General features: G+C 39.1%; 1 protein-coding gene across 3 annotated transcripts in view; it reads left to right on the plus strand.

The window, feature by feature from the left end:
• Positions 1-23,052, plus strand: part of pcdh1a (protocadherin 1a) — a 103,889-nt gene that overhangs the window by 44,542 nt on the left and 36,295 nt on the right. Inside the window, exon 5 of one of the 3 annotated variants that reach the window (XM_025065647.1) lies at positions 12,788-13,227. The exons of the other annotated variants lie outside the window; for them this stretch is intronic. Coding sequence (XP_024921415.1) covers positions 12,788-12,820 — 33 coding nt within the window. The 3' untranslated portion in view covers positions 12,821-13,227. Of the gene's footprint in view, positions 1-12,787; positions 13,228-23,052 lie in introns of those variants that run through there. 3 annotated transcript variants of the gene reach the window in all.

Consider the following 23,052-nt stretch of genomic DNA (forward strand, 5'->3'; position numbering starts at 1 on the left):
CACACGAAATCCTCACGTTAATGATCTCAACTCTGCCCACCCTTCCATTTTTTTTTTTTTCCTGAGATAAACACTCAAGGAAAAGAACAATTGCAGACACAGTTTGTTTTTTCTAACTATTGGGTTGAAGTAGCCCACCAGGAGCCGTTTCAGAATTCTGATGATTACAAAAAGTCTTTACAGGGTCTCTATCTCTCGGAGAAAACATAGCAGTTATTCCACCTTTACCCTCGTGGCTTGTAGAAGGTAGAAATGCTTACCTAAGACATGAAGTAACTAATCTGCGATCATGTAGTTTGGGGAGAAACAATGAAAAACAAATGATACGTAAAAGTAATTTTGACTTTGTCAATAGTACGTGCCCTACGACAGTATTAGTTACACAACAGAACTGGTCATGAGTTCCAGGGTTTACGGGGTTAAGAACGATGCATGTTTACTTCTCATGTATATTGAGCCATTTTTTTAAAAAAATTTTAAATTTATTTTTTTATCATCTGAGCCCAGTGTATTCCAAATTATCCAGTTTGGTTCCTCATCCTCTAGTAAGTTTTTGTAATGTTTAATTATATGTCCTGCATCTGTGAAAATTGTAGGAGATTGGTTACAAAACGGACATAAAACTATGTATTATATATAATAAGTTATTTAAGATACGAATTGTTTCAGTTTGCATGTCTCGCGTCAATGTGATTCACAAAGATGGAGGGCTCTGGCGTATGCCGAAGTTACAAATTTAGATGTAGCTATGTGATTTCATATCATAGTACCAATTCATATAAGCACTATTAGCTCGATCTTTAATCACTGTCTATCCTTAGTACATTTTCATTGCTCCTGCGATCACTATTCCTGGCTCTCCTGGTCGTTACCCAACTCATAAGTGTCTGTCATCTTCGACTCTGCCACACAGATCATAGCAGGTCTCACTACCGTCTTATAAATCTTTCCTTTTGAAACTAAGAAATAATGGAGTCCACTGGCTTGGGTTCTTGAAGACGCACACCCAGACTCATTGACAAAATGTGAAATAAGGTCGTGTGAGCAACCAGAGGTGTTTGAGGGGTTAACATATGAGGTGTTGGTATCACCTATGGCTCACGGCTCACTATGAGTCCTGCGGTTCTGTCTGTGTTGTTCTCGAATGAAAGTTTGCTCGGAATAAAAAAATTCAGTGTGACAGTATAGGTGGTTTGTCTCTTAAGCCAGCTTAGCTGTATCCCACAGCAGATGGAGCAAATTTAGATTTACTGTTGCCCCGGCTGTGCAGTCCTCCAAGAACTGGATTGGAAAGTCTATGTTGGCAAGATTGCTCATTCTGGTAGCACTCCTGAGGAGGAATACATCTCCTGGTTGTGATTATATTTCCCTAGAGCTGGTGAAATACTGGGGTGTGCCCTTTAGTCAACACCTGCATTTTCAGAGATGTTGGCAACCCAAATTGATCCCAGGTGAACTCGGGGATGCCAGTGTTGTCTGGAAGAGCTTCACGTGGTCTCTGCTCTCCAGCCAATCAGGATATTGTTCAGGCTGCTTTGACAGAGGACACTATCTTGGTGAAATAAAGAACAATACCCCTCTATGTGAGTTTTATTGACCTTCATTAGGGCATTAGACAAAGTAAGCCAGGGTGATCGCCTTGTGTCGAGACTCTACTTGCAATCCTGCAAGGCTTTTAGTACGCGTGTGTCACCGACTCGATACTCTTTGTTTTGTATTGTGCTTATCTATAACTTTGTTGTGCTAATGCTACTGGGCGCAAACTTGAACCATTAGGCGGTGGTGGCTTAGTGGCTAAGGAAGCGGACATGGGTCTGGAAGGCTTCAGGTTTGAGTCTACCAGCTGCCAAGTTACCGTCCCCAAACACTGCTCCCCGGGTTGTTCACTTTAGTGATGTGTTAAAAATGTTGTGTTCAGTGGTGTGCTGTGTCACAATAACATGTAGTTCACTTTCCTTCCCTATCCATTGGAAATCTGGACTTTGTCCTTTGCGCAAGTTCTTATATGCAGATGATGCTGCCTTTGTAGCTTGCGCCAAGCTGGCGCTCCAAGAAATGGTTTTACGCAAACACAACAACTTTGTTGACTTACACATTTACAGCTCCCCAACAAGGATCTGGTGTTGTCTTGTGGACAAATTGTTAACCTATAATGGCGTGTAGTTTTAGTTAAAAAGAAACCCTTGACATGCATTCTGTTAGTCTTGTTGTATGGCAGTGGGTCCTGGTCAACATTTTCCAAGACCTTACTCTATCCTAACCTTTTTTAGGTAGAATTTGTAGTGGCCAACAACCATGCATTTGTTTTTGTTTTTGTTTAGTTTTTTTGTGTGTTTATGTCGGCCTAAGATAAATGCTCCATATATTGGGTAATAGAGTCATTTTTGTATTCACTTTTCCCAAGTCGTCAGTTATTTATTTCTTCGTATCTTTTCCTTTAGCCGGGGTTTCACAGTTCTGAATTATCCCACTACTTGTCACATTCAATCTACTTTGTGTTCGTTTCTGTTGACAGTGTGCAAATTCCCCGCTTGTATCCGCATAATACACAATAATGTAACACAGCCCAAATAATGGAAAATAATGCAATGATGTGTGAAGAATAGAGAGAGATAATATAAAATAATAAGCATTTTTATATTTGTTGACATACAGACTCAAGGTGTATAAGATGTCTGTTTGTCATAAGATTTTTTTTTTTTTTGGATAATTTAATTTGGTTGGCAGTTTTGATGAAATCTGCCAACGCTCTGTTGCTTTTTATACATTGTTTTTTTTTTTTTCCACTCGTTGCAATTATTCTTCTTCTTTTATGTATTTGTGCATTGATTCTCTGGTGTCTTTTAATTTGTCTGCGTCTCTGAATTTTCTTCATTTTTGCAAATATTAGTACATTACTTACATTTTGGTGTTTTTCTTAATTACAATGTAGTAAAAGTTCTCACAGTTGAACACAATTGCTATCGGCTTCTGTTTTTCATCTTCCTTATAGGAAATGTTCATTTAAGGTCCTTACTGTATACTTCCCACTCTTTCGGAATGATTAATGGGTGTTTAGTAGGACCTTACCGCTCTGTGAATTTGCATGTTGGATGTGTTTTTTTTCCCACCCAAAGTCGATATAGTGATAAATGAACCTGTTCTTTTAGATAAAAGCTGGCTGACATATATTCGATATCCAAATTGGTTATTTTCTTAGGGATAAGATGACGGGATAAAATATGTCTATGTTTTGAGCCCGAAAGTTCCCCCTGGTGGTTTGAGAAAACATTACAGTGTCGCTCTCTGTCAGAAGCCTGTTAACAGCAGTGTTTTATTTACATTTTTGATTCAATTTTGTACTTAAAAAATGACTGTAAAGCTCACTGTTTTATACACTGCTTGCTTCAAAACACTTTTGATAGATATGTATAAATGTATAAAGAAGAATTAATCATTTATAAAACTGTATTTTTCTTATATTAATACCAGTGTTTTTACTTTGTGATAAGTTGCCCGGCTTTACAGCAGGGAGATCACTGGTTCGCTAATTCGATCCCTCGTTGGTCTTTTGATTTTGAGTTGCCATTTTCTCCCTGCGGGTCTGTGTGTGTTTTCTCCAAATACTCCAGTTTCTGACCCACAGCCCAAACAAACGCACAGTAGAGTAATGTGTTGAGCAGACACTCTAAGATGACCATAGTTGTGATTGGTTGTTGTTGTCTCTGTATGTGGCCCTGCGATGGACTGGCAAACTGTCCAGGGTGTACTTAGTCCTCGCCTGTCGATAGCTGGGATTGGCTGCGGTGCCCCCTGGTGCCTACCTGGTAAACTGATATAAGGCGCACATCATTCATCTCCAAAGAAAATGATTCAATCGACACAGCAGAAAGGAACAGAGAAGAGCCCATTCATGTTTCTGTGAACATCAAGATGCAACACTTCCAGTATTCCCTCTGAGGTCCAGTCAGCGCTGTTAACTCATCCATAACGACAGACAGGTCAAGACAGCTCTGCATTGTGTTGTAATACAAAAATAACCCATTAACTAGTCCAGCACCAACCCTTCATATAGCGTCCTATTTCCTGCAAAGATTCTTTGATTAACCTCATTATTTTTTCCTCGTTTTAATAATCACTCTTTAACCCTAATAGATAAATGCCAAATAATCAACACATAAAGTTAAAAACAGATTGGCCTGTTGTATGGTGTTTAGCTAAGCTATGCGTAAGGTTCTGAAATCTATGTACGGGAAAGAAAAAGACGGACTGACAATGAGTGGGTCAGACTGAAGTTAAAATACAGCTGCTCCCTTGGGAATTGGGTCAGAACAGTGGGATCGCTCTGAGAAATATAGTGTATGGGCTCAGCGAGTGGGAGGATGGATGAAAGCTTTGTATAATTTAAATGGAGGGGGGGTTGCTAAGATACAAGGTAGGAGATAGAATGCGTTAGAAAAGCACACACAATTTGTTGACGGAGTTGGTCAGAAATTCTAGCCAGTGAGTACTACTCTGTCAGGAAAATCACCAAGTATTCGCAGTTTAGTCATCACAAGACCCTCATGCAAAATGAGCATCTGCCTCTGAACATGTGGTGTGTGAGGATGGTCATCTGATGTATGCGGAACAATCTGTTCTTCGATAGATAGATAGATAGATAGTTAGATAGATAAATAGATAGTATATAAGTGGATATTAGTACATTGAATTAGTAGATTAGTAGGTTAGGAGTGCGTTAGTAGTAGTAAATTAGTATTAGTAGGATTAGCTGTAGTAGCAGTAGTAGTAGTGGGTTATTAGATGCTTATTGTTGGTCTGTGTTATTGCAATGTCTATTATTGAATTAAATTAGAGTTATGTATACCAAAGTACACAACATTATCTCTATGGTATATACGGTACATGTATAAGCAAAGTAAGTATAATTATTTTTTTTAAATGTTAAGGTGCCATATTTTTCAGAATATAAGTCACACTTTTTTTCATCCTTTGGCTGGGTTTGCGACTTATACTCAGCTGCGACTTATATATTAAAATATATAATTTCACATGTTCATTATTTTCACACTGGCAGTCGCTAGGGGGCACTCTAGGCTCGTGTACCAGTAGTTGCTACTCCTGTACCACATGAAAACTCACGTTTACGTTACGTCACGTTATTTTCACACTGACAGCCACTACTAAGAGAGCAGCTTACTGTATATATATATGTTTTTTTCTTCTTCATTATGCATCTTTTGGCTGTTGCGACTTATACTCCAGAGCGACTTACAGTTCAGAAAATACAAGTAGTTTAAAAATATACACAGTTTTGGGTGTTTTTATTGCAACACATTTACAAAACTGGCCACTAAACTATGTGCGTTTCCAAACACATGCATCCTTCTAAAGCAGCAAGCCAGACACAGCAGACGACTGCTACATGTCAAAGAAGAAAATCACTACATACAACTTTATCAGCTCCACATATGCATAATTTAAAGAGGAGATGTTTGGTAATTGGCAAGATTTAAATATCTTGAGCTGAGGTAATTGAATAGTCTCTCCACTAATGGAAATGTGTCAGACATGCTCTTACACCCAGCAGACCGCAGACAGTGAGTGAGAGAGCACAAGGGCAGCAGAGTGAGACATGTTGAGAAACAGAGAGGAAATGTTGCCTAATTATTTGCTCTCTTGTCGTGGGAATGTCATGTTGAGACAGAGTGGCCGGGTCTTGTTGTTTAGGCGCCACTGGGTTCCTTGGAATTATTTCATTTCTTTCTAGAGATATCTGTCCTGTAATAAAAGTCGGTGTTGACTTTGGACTCTCTCTTCACAGCGACAGCTTCTGGCTCTTTGGTCAGGTATAACTGCAGACTGAGAATTGTAGATAGAGTTTAGAAAAATAGAAAGAAAAAAAAAAGTGTCTTTTAAATGTGTTCAGTTCAAGGTTTCTGTGGCGTGTGCTTCCCTAGAGGAGTACCAGAACACTTTTGAAGGGGGGAAGGGGCTAAATAAATGAAGGGTAAGGTGGGTGTTGTATCTTAGCAAGAAACCATAAATCTACCAGTAGATCGCATACTGAGTAGATGTGCTGACTGTCACTGCATTTGTCATGTACTACATTAGTGTTTTGTTTTTTTTCACAAACTTATGGTTCTTGCTTAGATACGACACCAACCCTTATAGTAGCTCCCAAGACAAAAAAGTGTGGACACCCCTGCGCTAGTCTGTTTGCTAGCTTAGACAACAATTAGGCATAAACCTTCGCCACCCAAGTCAATAGACATTATTCGTAAATCACAAAATAAAAGTGTACTTGACCATTATTGAACATTAATGAGGATATTTTATTGTTGGCCGAGCAGTTAGTATAACTCAAAAACACCGACGGGAAGGTCTGTGCTCTGCTAAAGTGAGACGCGTGAATGCCGTCGCCACCGCGTCGACCTACTCTCCGTTCTACAATCGGTCTTGTTTTAATTGGATTAGAACGTTGTTCAAGTGCTTCTTGTTACGTTGTGTTTAATCGGTTCTAGAACGCAGTCAGGGTTAGTGGCGGCTTTTTGCGCTTTTGTCTAGCGTGCAGAAAGACAGGACAGAATGCTAACATTAAACACATAGGCTATAATTAATTATACACTATTTAAAAAAAACAAACATCAGAGACATAACCACAGCTGGCAGCCATTTTGACGTTGGAGGCAGACAGCTGTTGCGATGACTGTGAACTCCTGGGAAACATGATGCGAGACGACCCAAAAAAAAAAAATAAAAATCTTGCGACCCACCTGAGGGAAACAATGGGCTACAATAGCTACACTGTATAATTTCAGCTACGAAATGAAGTCATAAGCTTACGCACATTATGTATGCTCTTCAAATTCTTTAAAAATGAGTGACGACTAATGGTCATGCTACAAAGTGCATCACAACAGACTCCATTTATACCTGTTTACTTTGCATTTTTCCTTGTCTCTTATTTTAAACTATAAACCATTGTCTTTAGGGCATCTAAGCATAAATATTTGCTTTGTTTTGGACAGAACACTACTGTACTACCATAACACTACACTATACGTACAGTATATTTACTATAACCACCACTGATGATGGAGCTACAGAGCAAATACAAGTTAAATATAGTAAACTGTATTGTAAAAATCAATGTTTCAGAGGTTTTTTTTTGTATTATTATTATTAGTAGTACAGATAGGTACAAAGAAACTGTAGTCTTTTTCTTCTTCTGACAAGACACGCACAGGAAAATACACAATAAACACAATCTGGACAAGTTGTGTGCCAATGGCATTTGCTGTATCCCCAGCCTCTAAAACGATTCATAAACAGTTCATTTATTTATTTCCAAAATCATTGAAAGATTTCAAAGTAAAATATGATCTTTTTTTTTGCAATGTCAAGTTGAACTAAATCCCTCTGCTGCTGAAAAACAAACATTTAAGTGAAACACCCAGGGCCAAGATAATGCTTTTGAGACGTTTGTTTTTTTAATTTCCATCTACTCTTTTGCTTTAAACAGACCTAAGTGTGAAAGGAAGTGAACCATCTACTTTGTCATGATACTATTATTATTATTATTAATGTTTAAAGGCCGTGAGAACAGCCTTGATGTGTTGAAATAAAAGCGTGACATGTCATGCTTTGTCGGTTTAAAAAAAGACTCGACAGTGACTGCTGAAATATGAAAAAACAGATTATGGCACCAAATAGGATTAGAATAGGGCTGTGTAGCGATCAGCATCTGTTTTCTCACGAACCAAAGATTTGGCACAAAAGAACAATTTTTTTTTTTTTTTTTTTTTCTGAGCTCAAAGCTCTTCTGTCTTATTCGGTTCCTTCCGTAGTAACGGCTGAGTGCAAGGATTTTAATGTGGTTTTTGTGGTTTCAATTTTTGAGTACAAGGATTCTAATGTGGTTTTTGTGGTTTCAATTTTTCTTATTCATCTGATTAATTACATTGAAAAGAGAGGAAATGCTGTTGTCCGCGTTGGATCCATTGGTTCAGTTCATTTCAACGTGTTGCGACTGTTGATGACTTCAGAAAGAACAATGGTGCGTAATGAGGACAGAGTCTATTATAAATACATTACATGTTCCTTTACTTGCAAAACTATAGCGAGGTCTGTTTGGTTTCCTCTCTGAGGGAGAGACTCTAAATGCACCAGACTTTTTAAATGACCCTTTTTTTTTTTTTCCTGTCTTTTATGCAAAATGTCTGTGACTGTTGTTAAAAGAAAAGGCTTCTGATCCGCTGTCATAAAGAAGACTTTGTTTCGTAACTGACATGACACTAACAAGTAAGTCCACACGGGGTTAAAGCTGTTTGTTTTGTGATTTGCTCCTAATGGGGCAGGATGCAAAAGCAGATTTTTCACAGTCTGCCAAAAACAGCATATCTTGGAACACACACTGTGAAACGCTCGGGAAAGAGCACTTTCCCCCTGCATATGTTGGCAGTTAAAAGCCCTTCTTGTTATCTCTCGTTACCCGCGGCACTTACTACTTGAACACACAAAAGTTTGCACTTAGGCTTTATTTAATTAGGTAATATTGGACTTTTATTTCAAGAAAAGGAAAGATGTGTGACTTCTTAGTCACAACAAAAATCATAAACTGTAAACTACAGATATGTTTTCATGCAGACCTAGCACGAGGTTTTATTTGTTAGACGGGAATCCATTTTCATTTTAGCACCTCATCCCAGTCATCAAGCACTTTCTTTTGAAGTCGTTGAACCGAAGATAAAACCAGTGCTGTTAGTAGGATTCTTTTTTCATAATTATAAGAATAAAAATGTTGTGGTGAAAAGCACTTTACTTTCTGGATGTGCTGTCATTCGAAAGAAATTGGAAAAAAAAAAAATTGGACAAAAATCGACTTAACAAAAACAGGTATCAGAAAAGGACACAAAACTCAATTCACTGGAAATATAGGACATAGTGACGCAGTGCAAGGCAGCAATGTTTGCGTGTATTTGTATGTTCAACTTAGAAGTTAGCATTGCGCTAGGGAGGTTCGATGTTAACTTTTTTCCCAATATCCGATATTCCGATATTGTCCAAACACTTAAATTCCGATTCCGATTTCAACCGATACCAATATAGCGGTATCCCTGCTATATCGCCCCCTTTCCACTCCCCAGGGTATTGCGTTATCGGGTTTTCATTATCGGTGGGAAAAAAGCGATAACGATTCTTACAGATATTGCGAAATATGGGCATGGCGTTATCGAGTTTTCATTATCGGAAATATGCTGATATTGGGCCGATGATATCGGTGGGCCGACCTTATCAGACATCCCTACATTGCACTGATGCTATCTGCCCCACTTATATTTAAGGTATAGACACACAAAGGATGAGAACCGATCTCCCGATCTTACTGAGTTTAGACTTGTTTACAATCATTCGTCATTAAATTAAGCTTGTCATCCATCCTCCTATGTGCGATATACACATATTCCTAATAACTTAGTATAAGTTTGTCTTGTAATATTACCTTGTGTGAGGGCTGTCTGTCTCCTGTGCCTCCTGCTGTGTGGCGTAATGAGTGTCATCACACTCACCTGTGTCTGTGTCATCAGCCTCACCGTGTCACCTGGTGTCCTGGGTATATATATATACACCTCTGTCCCTCATACGGTCCGGGTCAGATTGTTGTTGAATGTGGTCGTGTGATACCTAGTTCCTAATTCATGTCTGCGTTGCTGTTGGACCTGTCTGGTCCTTTTGCACCTGAAGCGAGTTCCCCATGCTGCATTCGGGCTGCGTACATCCTCTCATGGCACAATGTAACACCTTGTTTCTTTCCCTCATTGGTTCACAACAATGAAATGTGGTTGTGAACCAGCGGTGTGGCTGACAACAGCATAATATATATACTCAAGTATATCTGTGTCAGAGTTGTACTACAGGTATAACAGTATAATATATACTCATGTATATCTGTGTCAGAGTTGTACTACAGTGACCATTGGTCGGCCGCGTGCTTCGGAATTGCGCCGAGATCTGAGGAACTCATTGAAGATGGACGGCGAGAGAAAGAGATGCATTTGATAGGGTTTGGGAATAACAGGCTGCGCCAATGAAATTAACGCTCAATATCCGCTTCTCCTGCTGCACCTCCACAATTGCATGCTCAGTCTGAACAGTTCATTCATGAATAACTGGGCCTTGGAGAAGCTCACCAGCTCGGGGAGAAAAACCATCAGCATTCATACATAAAAAAAAAAAAAAAAAGAAAAAGCTGACTATTGTAGTGCAATGACTCACCCAGGTCTGCACTCAGTCAGTTGGAGAAAAGGCGGATTCTTCGACGAACCACGTCCGGCAGTTGACGAATTCGCCGTTAATGTTCGGCCGCGTGCCGGTGCTTCTTGACGCACAGCTGTGATAATCACTTCAATGAAGAAACGCTCTTGAATTATGAGTGAAATGTAATGAAGATAAAGATCACAGGCTCGATATCAAAGTATTGATTTCATCATCAGCTGGACTTTCAGTAATGGATCTGAGACGGCTAACGTAACGTAGTCTTGGAGCTTTTATTTGAACATTCGTGCACAATTTATTCGCAATTCCTGAGAGACGCACAACATGCCAATTGGCAAATAAAGATTTTTTTTTTTCTCTTACCTACTTCAAATATCTCATAGGGAAACACACCTGGAACGGCGGCTGTTCATTATCCTCACCAAATAGTGTGATTATTAACCCGAGCTTGTGTGGACACATCCGCTGTTTTAAATTCCAAAGTCAATAAATCAGTTTAGATCTTGAACAGTCAAAGTTCTCCTGTTCTGTGGAGCCGGCGTTGTATATTACACAAATTTGTAGTAATCAGAAGAAGAACCAACGCTGAACATCAGGAACTGTTTAAAAGACTCCCCCGTAGAAAAAAATGGTGATTATGAATGAGTGCAATTGATTCACAAACCGTTTTTGTTTTTGTTTTTTTGACCCTCCCCCTGCTTCATTCAAGAAACTGTGACGTCAGTTTCCAGTCCAGTAGAGGATAAAACCACTCGATACAATCAAGTTGACCTCTTACATCTACCAAATCTGATTCTTTGAACTCGAACTCGTAATGTTGGTACGATTAAATAACATTTTTTCAGTTAGAAAAAAGATTATGATTCTTTTGATAGATTTACTTTATTGAACCCAGGCTATGGAATTACAGAACTAATTATAGTGTTTACAGTTGTAATTTGGTAGAAAAAAAATATGGGATTGAATGACAGTTCTAATGGAGAAACAAATGCCAAAATGACAGGAAGTGTGTTGGTGAAACAAGATATTGAAGGAACATTGTTATACGACACTGTGTTTTGTTTTGATTTTTTTTTTGTTTTTTTTGTTTTAAATTCCAGTTGAAAAGTTCAATATTTCAGAGCACTTGTATCTAAGTCTGAGTGAGTTACACTTATATATCGTCAGTAGTCAGCAGATCTCACACTGCGAGGCTTTCGGATAGTAAGTCAATACGGCCCTATTATACACACATTCTCAAGACATTAAGCACGACAACTTCCATTGACTCCCCAGTGCTAAACCTACTGTATCTATAAATGTTTCTTTTCCAGCCACCCCTTGCATTCAGTGATGCGGTGAAGCCTCGGAGAGTTTTCTGACTCAGTTCCTCTGGTGATCAATACATAAAACCCCTCACTATGAAGCTGAAAAGGCCGAGACATGGCACCGTTTTACAAAGCAAATTCAGAACCCATTTATGGCCAGTGTTATGCAGCCGTCTGTACAACTTTTTTTTGGTTACACACCTGCATCTTAGTGTTTCAATAACCTCTGGTCGCCCAGCAGCAACACCTGGCACATACTAATTTTACATTTGCTATTTTTGTAGTACTGATTTCTCTATATAAGTAAAAGTTCATCTATAGCCAACGTAAGCTGGAAATTTTCTTCTAAAATGAAGATTTTTACTCAGCTTTCTATTCACAGAAAAGTAGTTTTAAAGTCTTTATGATCCTCCACATCTGTTAAGTATTGGGTTCCCAGCCGGTAACCTAATTTGTATGAAAGACAAATAAGACCTTGAAACTAGGTCCTTTACTCAGGTTGTTTTTTGCTTTCTTATGTTACGTAGATGTTGCATTTAAATACCCAAAAGAACTACACAAGCTAATGTAGCATTAGCTTGTGTTTAGACCATTCTGGGCATTTTTAATTCATTCACTATATAAACATTCTGTGTCCTTTCATTCTTAATACTCAACGCACACCATTAGAAAACAGTACTTTACATATATATATATATATATTTTTTCTTCAGCAAACAGAATAGGGATGTCATCAGCACGGTGCAATCAAATAAGACTAAGTCTAAAGCGGGGGTGTCAAACATATGGCCCGGGGACCAAAACTATCCCGCTAGGGTGTTCAGTCCGGCCCACTTAATGAATTTTGAAAATAAAATAAAAACTCAAACACTTCATGTTCAGGATTTTTTTTGTAAAGTTATTTTTTTAATTTAAATATGAATAATGCATATTGAATGTAATTGTTTGTATGAAAACAAAGGGGAAAAACATGGACTTATTGTTGTTTACTGTTAATTAAGGTACCATTGTTTTGGCCCGGCCCACTTGACAACTAATCAGGTTGTATGCGGCCCTTGAACCGAAATGAAAAAAAGTCATGTCACACTAACACTGCCGGTCATGCGACAGAAGGAATCATGCCTCAAAAGCCTTCTCACTCTATTAATGTAACGGGAGCTTGTTTTTTAGTCACCATTTTAGTTATCAGCTGGTTAATTGTGTCTGCTCTGGCTTTTTCACAGCAGGGCATGCCAACACGGGTATCAAGAAAGTGATGCCAAGCTGTTTGGTGACTTGGAGCGCTACGAGCGTTGATCCAGGACTGTGAAACTCAACCTGGGCCTCTGAGTCACATGTAGTGCTTTATGGCTAGTGGTGGCTTTTCTGTCTACTAGAAAATATGAAGTAAAACGGCAAACATTTTGCATGGGATGGGGGTTGTGTGCCATTTGGCAACCGAACACAGCTCACTGCTGTTCTTATCAGCTATGTTTTTTCCAAGGCATCAGGAGGCACAGTGTAAGTGTGCCATCACATTGGGATCATCATCTGTCAATGTGTCCTTTGTCGTATTGGTGATGCTCAGTTTTTTTTTTTTTTTTTTGGCCACTAATGTGGTAAATATTCTGTAATGTATAACTTTGTAATCAGCCAACAAAAGTGTTGGAATTATTTATTTATCAGACCATTTATAATAACAGCATTTTTGTGATCACAGTGAAAAGAAATGCAAATTAAATGTACTAAAATTCAGGATAAACATTTGTCTTTTATGAACTACTGTTGTTAGATTTCTCAAACATGCAATGTTGTTAGACAGATTTTAAAAAAAATGTCTGAATCAGATGTACCAATCCCTGGTCCGGGGACCAGTGCCAGTCCATAGGTCATTTGCTACCGGGCCTCAGTGGGGAAAAATGTACTTTTTTTTTTACTAATTTACTTCATACAAAAATAATCCAGTTATATCCCCTGACCTTTTACATAAAAGTTAATCTGTCACTGTTTCAATATATCCACTGACCTTTTTCATAAAAGTTAATCTGTCACTGTTTCAAAACAACAGGTCTCATTTAGACTCTGATATCAACAGAATAAAGTCTGAAAGATGTTTTATTTTGAAGATTTAATGATCCTTCAAAGATGGCGCAGTATTACCGGTCCGCAGTAACGGCTGATCCCGACCGACCGGTCCTTGGTACAAAAAAAAGTTTGGGGAACGCTGGTGACTTGACTCTAGTTCTACTACATGCCGATTTGTCTCCATTTATATTTACTGCCCAATATCACCTTAACTATGGTCCAAATTATCAACTGTTTTCAGACATCGAATGACCAACGCGTTTCTAACGGTTACTGTAGGTAACCTAGGAAAAACCAATACATTTGTACGAATGTTTGCTACTGTAAAGCAGGGGGCACTAACTGCATTTGTAGGAGGGACCAAATTTCTCTGTTACACCTTAGGGGCTGGACATCCAAACAAAAAAATGTAGTGTCAGAAATGGTCGAAAATACTGATTGTTACTTATGTTTCAGTTGTTGTTTTGTTTGTTTCTTAAATAGAGATTCTTGGCTTATTTTGGAATCCAACTGTGGACCAAATTGGATGACCCAGCTTTGGCCTGTGGGCCACAAGTTGATAATTACTGCTCTTCAGACTTTATTTACCATCTTTTGTATGTAACAGATGAAATGTAGAAGGTGATTTTGTTTTGTAAAACCTGGATTATCTGATTTTCAGTATTATTGATTAAACAGACCTTTGTTACAAATAGATCCTGTTAAAGGTCACGGGTGTTGTGTTACTTTCAAATGTTTTTGACAAATACCGTGGGTTATTAGTTACGGCAAAAACCCGTTCTCTTGGCTGGGAAGATACGTTTCCGAAATGGTGCTGTACATTGATCTAACAATCGGGGAGAGTTCATCTTTTTAATGTGCGTGGTCTTAAATATTGATTAGGCAGTTGTCGTCGACTGTACTGAGGGGTAGGTGCAAGACTGAGTTTTGTGGTAAAAATAAAACCAAAAAAAAAAAGCTTCCTTTTGGTGGCTCACGTAGCATGTCAGAAACAAAAAAATGCTTTTGGTGGCTCACGTAGCATGTCAGACATCTGGAAAATTCTGGGAATTTGTGAAGTCACAGTTGGCTTGTTCCACTTGATCTATACATGTAGCTCCCCCGTCTGTCAATGGCCAACGTTGGTCTGCGGCGCTAGAGTAAACCAGAGGATTTTCATTTGAAAGACCTGTTTAAGTACTAAGCTGTATTTACCAGCAGAACGCTGTAGATGTGGATTTAAAGGTTCTTTATCCTCTCTTTGCGGATTTGCATCATCGCAGATTCTCACTCAGGAGAACATCCACTACAGCCACACTATCTGCGATCTGCCAGATTACAGTTGCATTATCTGCAGATGTCAGAAGAGTATGGAATTCCCATGACGTTTGGTTGATTAGGACTTGCAGATGTTGTCGCCAGCCCTTCTGTCAGTGCTGCTCCTGTGCTGTGTCATTTTATTGATGCCATGCTAACATGGTCTTATACAAGCCTAGAAAAATCAAAGGTTAGCTAGTCGAAATGTTTAAGGCTGAATTCTCAGAAAGGGAACCTTACCTGATGACAGTATTTGGTTCAGTTAAACAACTTTCGGTCGTCTGATTTAGGCTCAGGTCTTCACAACTGTTGACTGTGTCCTTTCTGGTATGTAAGAATCACTTACATGCCAGAAAATATTTACGTTCAAAGATTTAAAAAAAAAACCTTGTTTTGGCTGTCCACCATAATGACTGAAAAAATAATATTCTCGTACTCTTTGGAGTTTGCCAACCTATAATAGCAGTGTTTATGTCTGTCTGTGTGAGCCACGATTGATAAGTACAAGAAGAAAAATGCAATTTTCATGATGCAAAAATGATGCCTTAGTGGGATTAGGTGCAGCTATGGTTGGCTGCTTCATCAAATATTTAATCAGAGGCTCATTTCATTCCAAATTTGTAATTGCCCAGTAGGGTTTGCAAAGAGTAAGCAGTCAAACCAGATACTGTAGTATTCGCGTGTGATGAAGCGAGACAAAAAAAAACGGGTACTTTCATAAACCCATAGGCCCGTGTTGTAATTTTTACATTTAAGGGGTGTAGTGGTGATGGGAAATGTTTTGTAGCCGCGCTGTGTGCAGGTAAATCAATTATTCATAGGGAACGGTTTTGACAGTGATTTAGTGTATGCTATCATGATTCATCATTATCTTGTCCACCCTCATGATTTTCCATTGATATCAGCCGGAAGAAGATGAATAACTTCAACCAGTCAAACATCCCCGTTCAACAACAACACCGATAATAATTTGTACCTAATTTGTTGTCAGTCATCAAACCAGAACGCTGGCCTGGAACTAGAAACAGAATGGGGTTTTTTTTTATGCATTTGTCAATTCTCTCTGGCCACCTTATGTATTGAAATACTAGATTTTTTTTAAGGGTCTAACTTTGAACTTGTATTGTACTCTCTGTATGGATGGTTTTCCATGTGTTATTGAGGTCGTCTTTCTCTGTTCAGAAGTCCACCTTCTACCCTGAGACTCTGTGGGGAGATGGAAGTGGAATGCCTCTACATGTCTATCAAACAAGGGTTCCTAACATAAGTTGACACCAGTATTTAAATTCTTCATGCTGTGTGTGTTCTTTGATGGGTACCATCACATCTCAAAGACATTCACGCAAGACATTTTGCTACAGGGCTCTGTCTGAACATGTCAATGATTTCAGAGCACATCTAAATCACCTCCTTTTTGATGAGAAGGCATTTCAAAAATACTAAAACGAGAGAAAAAAAAAATCATAACAGCTAAGATTTTGGTAATGTTTTATAGCAGTGTTTCCCAAACTTTTTTCATGTTTTATAGCAGTGTTTCCCAAATTTTTTTTTTCCTTTTTCTTTAAAAGTCACAAACCCTCGCAACCCAATCAATAGACATTATTCGTAAACTTCTGGGAAACATGATGTGAGACGACCCCCCAAAAAAATCTTGTGACACACCTGAGGGTCGCGACCCAGTCTTTGGGAAACATACCATGTTTTATAGCATACCATGTCATTCTGTTAATGGATACACATTATACATTATGACAGATCAACCATAAAGGATAGAAACGACTGCGTGTGCATCTTTTTTAAAGCTTACAAGGGATCGCTGCAAAGTTACATAGTGTTGATTCTTAGTTCAGTACAGCTGCTGCACAAGTATTTCCTAAGATATACTGCAAAAAAATCAAATAATAGTACAAAAGTATTTAATACTGTGTGTGTGTGTGTGTGCACTCGTGCAATTCAGTTGCAATCGGTGGATTTACAGAAATCTTCTTACAACAAAACAGGCTCAACGGAGGAGGCCTCAGTGCACAGAGCAGCTCAATGAAAGAGTAATCTCTTCATCTGATGATTTTTGATGTGTTGTTTTTCTGCCTCGTTTCACTGTGCCGGGCTCCTCTCCATCCCTTGGCCTAAATAAAGATCAATGTTGAGAACACATCTTGCTTTGACAGCGCCTGAGTGCTTGTAGCTCGAAATGAAAAAAGGTCAGTGTGAATTTAATTAAGCGTGATTTTCAGTTCCTTGATATGAAGGAACAGCATGAGAGTTGCCCATCAAGTTGAATAAAAAAAAGATTAGGGTGTACAACAGCGAAGACACGCTCGCGGGTGCATTGCCACCCTGGACGTCTCAGGAATGCATGGTAACAAAGCACAACAAGCTGGACCGTGAGAAATGCTAAGTCAGCAACGTCTCCATGAGCTCATACCGACGCAGAATAGATTACTTTTCATGCACATATTAAAGGCACGGAATCAAATTGTTCTACGTCTGGCTAAAGGATAGTTCCTTCTTTTCCCCCAGTCCAATTATGCACCAGTTCAAACAAATGGGAGTGGATGTATGCTTCTCAGTCAGATGCTGCAGCAATAGAGAAATTAACTTGGAAGAAGGGACGTATGAGAGACATTAAGGTACCCAGCAGGGAGTGGCTATTGAGGATTAATTTCTCTCATGTGCGATTCTCCACTTCCCTCACCCGCCTATCTTCTTCTTCCCTGTATTTCTTTCCCTTTTTGTGCTATTAACTTCTGATGCGTCTTTTAGGGAGATAGACTTCAGCTGTGTGCGTTTTACAGCGTCTGGCAGAGAGTGGGGATGGAAATACAATAAAGACGCAAGATGACAACCTAGGATGAATTTTCACTTGGTCCCTCCTAATTGGTGCTCGACAAGAGCCGTGTTGAATTGAGCCGACCGTTCTTTGCTGACGCAGGTGCACTGATAAAGTGCAAGAGGGTCCAGAGACCGCTATTAAAGTTTGGTGTGCACTTTTTACCCAAGGCTTGAACACAGGAAATATCGATAGGTGGTCCCAGTGAAAAAAATATGTAATAGAAGTTCAAGATTTATGCCATATAAGATGTTTATAAATGTGTGTGTGGATGTTTTTTTTTCCATCCTTTGGCTGAGTTTGCGACTTATATATTAAAATATATAATATCATGTTTCTTATTTTCTCACTGAGAGGGCACTCTGGCCTTGTGTACCAGTATCTACTACTCCTGTACCACTGAAAATTCACACTGACAGCCACTAGAGGGCACTGGTGCGACTTATACTCTGGTGTGACTTATTAGCAATATTTTTTTTTTCTTCATTATGCATTTTTTAGTTGGTGCGACTTATAGTCCGGAAAATACGGTGTCTATATATGTGTGTATGTTGATGTCTGTATTTAATATAAATTATATACAATGCATAAATAAAAAAATTGGTAGCAAAAATACCTAAAAACATATATAATACAGTATAAATAAGCTCCACAAACTGCAATACAGCACTGTGTTTCGGTGGAAAATGACTTATTTTTATATATTTTGATTTGGTACGTGCTAATTTTAAGTGTGTCTCATATGAGAGAAGGTGAGGTGCAGAGTCACACAGTGACAATTTATGTCACACAGTTTTATTTTCACTTGAGGTACGTGAGGTATTTTTTTATTTATTTTTTTTTTATTGGACGACAAACCTAGTGGCTGACATAAACAAAAGCCTACACAGGCTGGTGCAGTGAAATGTATGATATAATGAACAGCCTGGATCTGAATCGCAGTTAAAACCTGCTACAACATAAACAAAACTATCTGCAGTAAATACTACAGTATCATGCCAGGGAACTTCGGATTGCTATCGTTGACGAGCACCTCATTCTTCTTGTGATGTTCCAGCCTTCATATCTCCCGTCTGTGGTGGCAGCAGTGATTTCTTCACGGATTAGCTTACAAACTATGTCTTTCAAAGATCATATTTATTTTTAGCAATTTCTCGTAAGATCATTCCAATTAGTATTCTTTGGTCCTGCGGCTTAAGACAAAGACGTTGTAGACATTACACCATCTTAACCCTCGACCAAATTCTAATCCTGTACCCTTTCCAATTAAGTTTTACCACTCATCCTTCCCCTCCCATCCTTTCCTCTGAAGATCATCCCCTTCTCTGCAAATCTCTCTTGATACCAAAGTTTATTGCAATTTTGTTTCCCCATTTACTGACTCGTTATTATTTCAGGAAAAAGTCATTAAAAAGAGAAGTTATACTATGGCTGTTTTCACAGTTAAAGATTTAAACCTTTAGCTCAGACTAATTTAAGCTTCATTCTGCAATGTTTAATGCTGTTCTCCAGCATGCAGCCTGGATATTTCCTTAAAGAACAAGACATGGTCATCTAAATATTTAACCATGCTACATCTCCTGTTTGTCGTGTAGTCCGAGCATGTGAAATATCTGACATGATTTAAAGGGCCAGGATAGGAAGGAGTTATGGAAAATAAAGTTACTAAAAAAATTACCTGAAACAAATAAAACAAAGGTGGAGTACTTAGCAATGTGACAGTACCCATTACTCAATGGCCAGTACTTGACGGCCCAAGTGTGTCAGGTGCCAAGGAGCTGATGAACAGTCCTAAGTAAGATCTGTGTACGAGATGTCCCTGGCTGGAACCCACAATCTCTGTTCGGAGCCTTATCACTCCCCGTCCACCAGGTGTTGACATCCCCAACTTTTAGAAGTTGATTAAATTGCCTAGATTTGACCAGGCTAAGACCTGTGTACCATCCTGGGCTTAAAAGTTTAAGTCTCAGGGTCTCTGTCTTGATCACATCTGAGACTGGATAGGGTCCAGAATACCAACGTTGGGAGTTTAAGACACAGAGGTTGGTCAGGTGAGTCAGACAGCACTGTGTTTGAAAGAGCTGGTCCATTTTACAACCTGGTATAACTCATTTTAGTTCAAAGCCGTACAGTACAGGATCATGCCGGTTTTGGCCCGCGGGCCGTATGTTTGACACCACTGATCTCGACTAAATGTCATTTCCATTATGTTAGGGCAGCATCAGTGAGGAGTGAGGAAAACTTGACACAAGCCGTACAGTACAGGATCATGCCGGTTTTGGCCCGCGGGCCGTATGTTTGACACCACTGATCTCGACTAAATGTCATTTCCATTATGTTAGGGCAGCATCAACCAGTCCTAAAAAGAAAAAAAAAACATGCAAAACTGACTGTATCAGGTTTTGGTCCACATGTCCGTGTATCTGCCATCTTCTTACGGGTCGTTAACAATGTACAATGTCTAAAATGTGTCACAGGTTATTTTCATAATCCAGCCTCCACATTAGGTAGCTTCACCCATACTACCATTCCTACCTGTGCACAAATTAGCCATTTGCTTCCTTGCTTGAGACTGTCAGGGTGCTATCAACCCAAAACTATTATTATAAACTGTTATTAATGGAAGATTCCTGGCTGTCTCTGAGAATGATTTGGTTGCGCTTCTCAGCTATTGGACAAGCGCCCCACGTGTTTTTGCAATTTAACGCCGTTGTGTACTTTTACACTTTTATCAGGCTCTACTGTAATGTCTCCCGTTGCATTAATGAGAGCAAAGGTATTCTATTAAAATAAGTAAAATGGGAAATGTGTTGAAGAAACGTTACTATCTCAGTCACACCCACCATACGCAACCGAATGGTACATCTGCCAAAAATAAACATTACTATCTCAGTCATGACACTCAGACTTACTCACTAACACCCGCCACACTCAACCGAATGGTACATCTGCCAAAAATATTTTTTTGAATTAACCAATTACATTAAGAACACGATCCATATTGGGTTATTAAATTAAAGTATTTTTTAAATAACATTGGAGCTTTGGCCCAGAGGCAATGTCTCTGTCATTGGTCTGGAACCCCAGGGTTCACCTCCTGGGCAAGATTGAATCCCAGTTAGGACGGTTGGTACCTTCCAGTGGACTCACCACCTGCAGGAAGGTTCAGGGGGGTTGGTACGGTGCAGTGTGATTTGGGTGGCGGTCATAGAGACTGCTGCCCCCGTGACCCTGTAACAGATAAGCGGATGAAAATGAATGGATGGATGGATGAAGTAACATACATCGGGTCACTCCCCACAGCAAAACATCCAGATCCAGCCTTGGTTCTCAATTCCTCTCTTGTTCTAGGTACACTTCCTTAATATAAGATGAATTGAGGTCCATGTTCTGACACCATATCCATGAAGTATCTGTGCTAGTGGGAAAAAAACATGGGATAAGTGGCTGCACGACACCAATTTCAGAATCTGTTGAGCGTGTAAAAACTGGTGTTACCATCATATATTAGAAGACCACTGACTGTCCAGGAAGGTGCCCGAAAAGTCACGAGAGGGCACGGGGAGTGAAGAGTGATGCGCTCCAGCAGCGTGGTATATTGTATGTATTTCATATTTCTGGAGCAGTTGAGAAAAGCCGACATGTTCACCCACCTCTTTCCCATCGGAAGCCAACAGAATTGTTGGCGAAAAAAACAAAGATGGATAATCCCTAGATCCCAGGAAATGGGCGGGGGGTGTATCCAGTGAATGACATGAGACCGGCACCTGAGTATTACCATTAGCACGCTTGACCTTCTTCTCTACCTCCCAGGTGGCTGCACTACTACCTACACAAGGATGGTGAAAGGATGGGAGAGGGGCTCTGTGGGAGTAATGTCTGGCTTATACATTCAAGGAAAGGCATCTCGATTGTGGTCTTTGAAGTAAAGTTAAAGTGGTTTAAGAGTTGGGAAAAGACTTGTGAAAATGCAGCATCTGCAGCTCATTCTGGTGTAAACACTGGCATTCGTTGTTAGCACTGCGACTCGCTGACACCCACATCACCGCCGTAAACACCGGAATTAGCTGTTAGCGCCTCACTCAGGGACATTTGGTTCTGAACATAGACCGGTTGTGCTGCTCCCTGATAAAAGAAACTGTTGTTACCTTAGAAATGGCCCGTTTTATTGTTATGATTGTGGCTTATAAATTTGTGTGCAGTTTTTTTTTAATGTGTAACAAACAGGATAACATTAATGTCCTGGCTGCGGCCATAAGCTTTAGAATTGATTTGGTTTGAATACATTGGTTAAGTTGCGGGTTAAAGTAAATATTTGATTTAACTGCTGTTGTATAATAATGCTCATGTTACGAGTGTTTGCACAACAGATGTTATGGCACTTTAATTTATATGGCAGTACATTTAAAATGAAAGCGCAGTATACACGTCTTTTGAATTAATCATTTGATTATGCGTAACAGTGTGATTAATCGCGATTAAAAATTTTCAATTGTTGCGCAGTCCTAACTTATATATGCATATATCCATATATGTATGTGTGTTTGTGTATACACAATGTGTTCCCTCTCTGTATCGCGGTTCTCCTTTCGCTCCCTCAGTTTATCTCAGATTATTTTTTAATCCGATCTCGTGACATTTTTCTTCATATCGCGAAATATAGCAAAATAAACGAATAGACTAAAAGTTTTAGCTTCAAAAATATGGATTCTCATTTTGAAAGCGCATTTGCGAAAGACCAGCAAATGCCTATCGCGATGTTCCCCAGTAAAAACGTCTGTGCCTCGTGTCGTGTATTTAATCTATTTAATATGTGTATGTTATATTATCATTATTGTGTGGGGAAGGCTAGGGAGGGTTGATAACAGTGGGGGGGGGGTTCGTAAAGGGTAAATATATATACGTAAATAATATAATAACTATCTCGCCTCTACTTTGCAGATTTTTTTTTTCGCGGTGAGGGAGGAGAGGGATCGCTGTATATTTATATATGTGTATATATTTATATGTATATGTATATGTATGTATATGAACACATCATGGTTCTTGCTGCAGGGAAGTTTTTTTTTTTTTTTTTCACAAATTGGCATATTTAAATACATATGAAGCTGTTGACTTTAATGAAATGGAATTCTCAAAACTGACTAAGGAGGATGAAGAAGTGTTGTAGAATAAATAGCCAACAATAACCGTTAAGATCCATGTAATTGTTCTATGATGTACAGTTCCGAGAGGGCCTTCTCTTCTTTTTTTTTTCACCCCTTATCTGTCCGTTTGCTTCATCCTCCAACCAAGTCT

Source organism: Cynoglossus semilaevis, chromosome 19 (assembly GCF_000523025.1).
Source record: "Cynoglossus semilaevis isolate Cse_v1.0 chromosome 19, Cse_v1.0, whole genome shotgun sequence".
NCBI classification, from domain to species: domain Eukaryota; kingdom Metazoa; phylum Chordata; class Actinopteri; order Pleuronectiformes; family Cynoglossidae; genus Cynoglossus; species Cynoglossus semilaevis.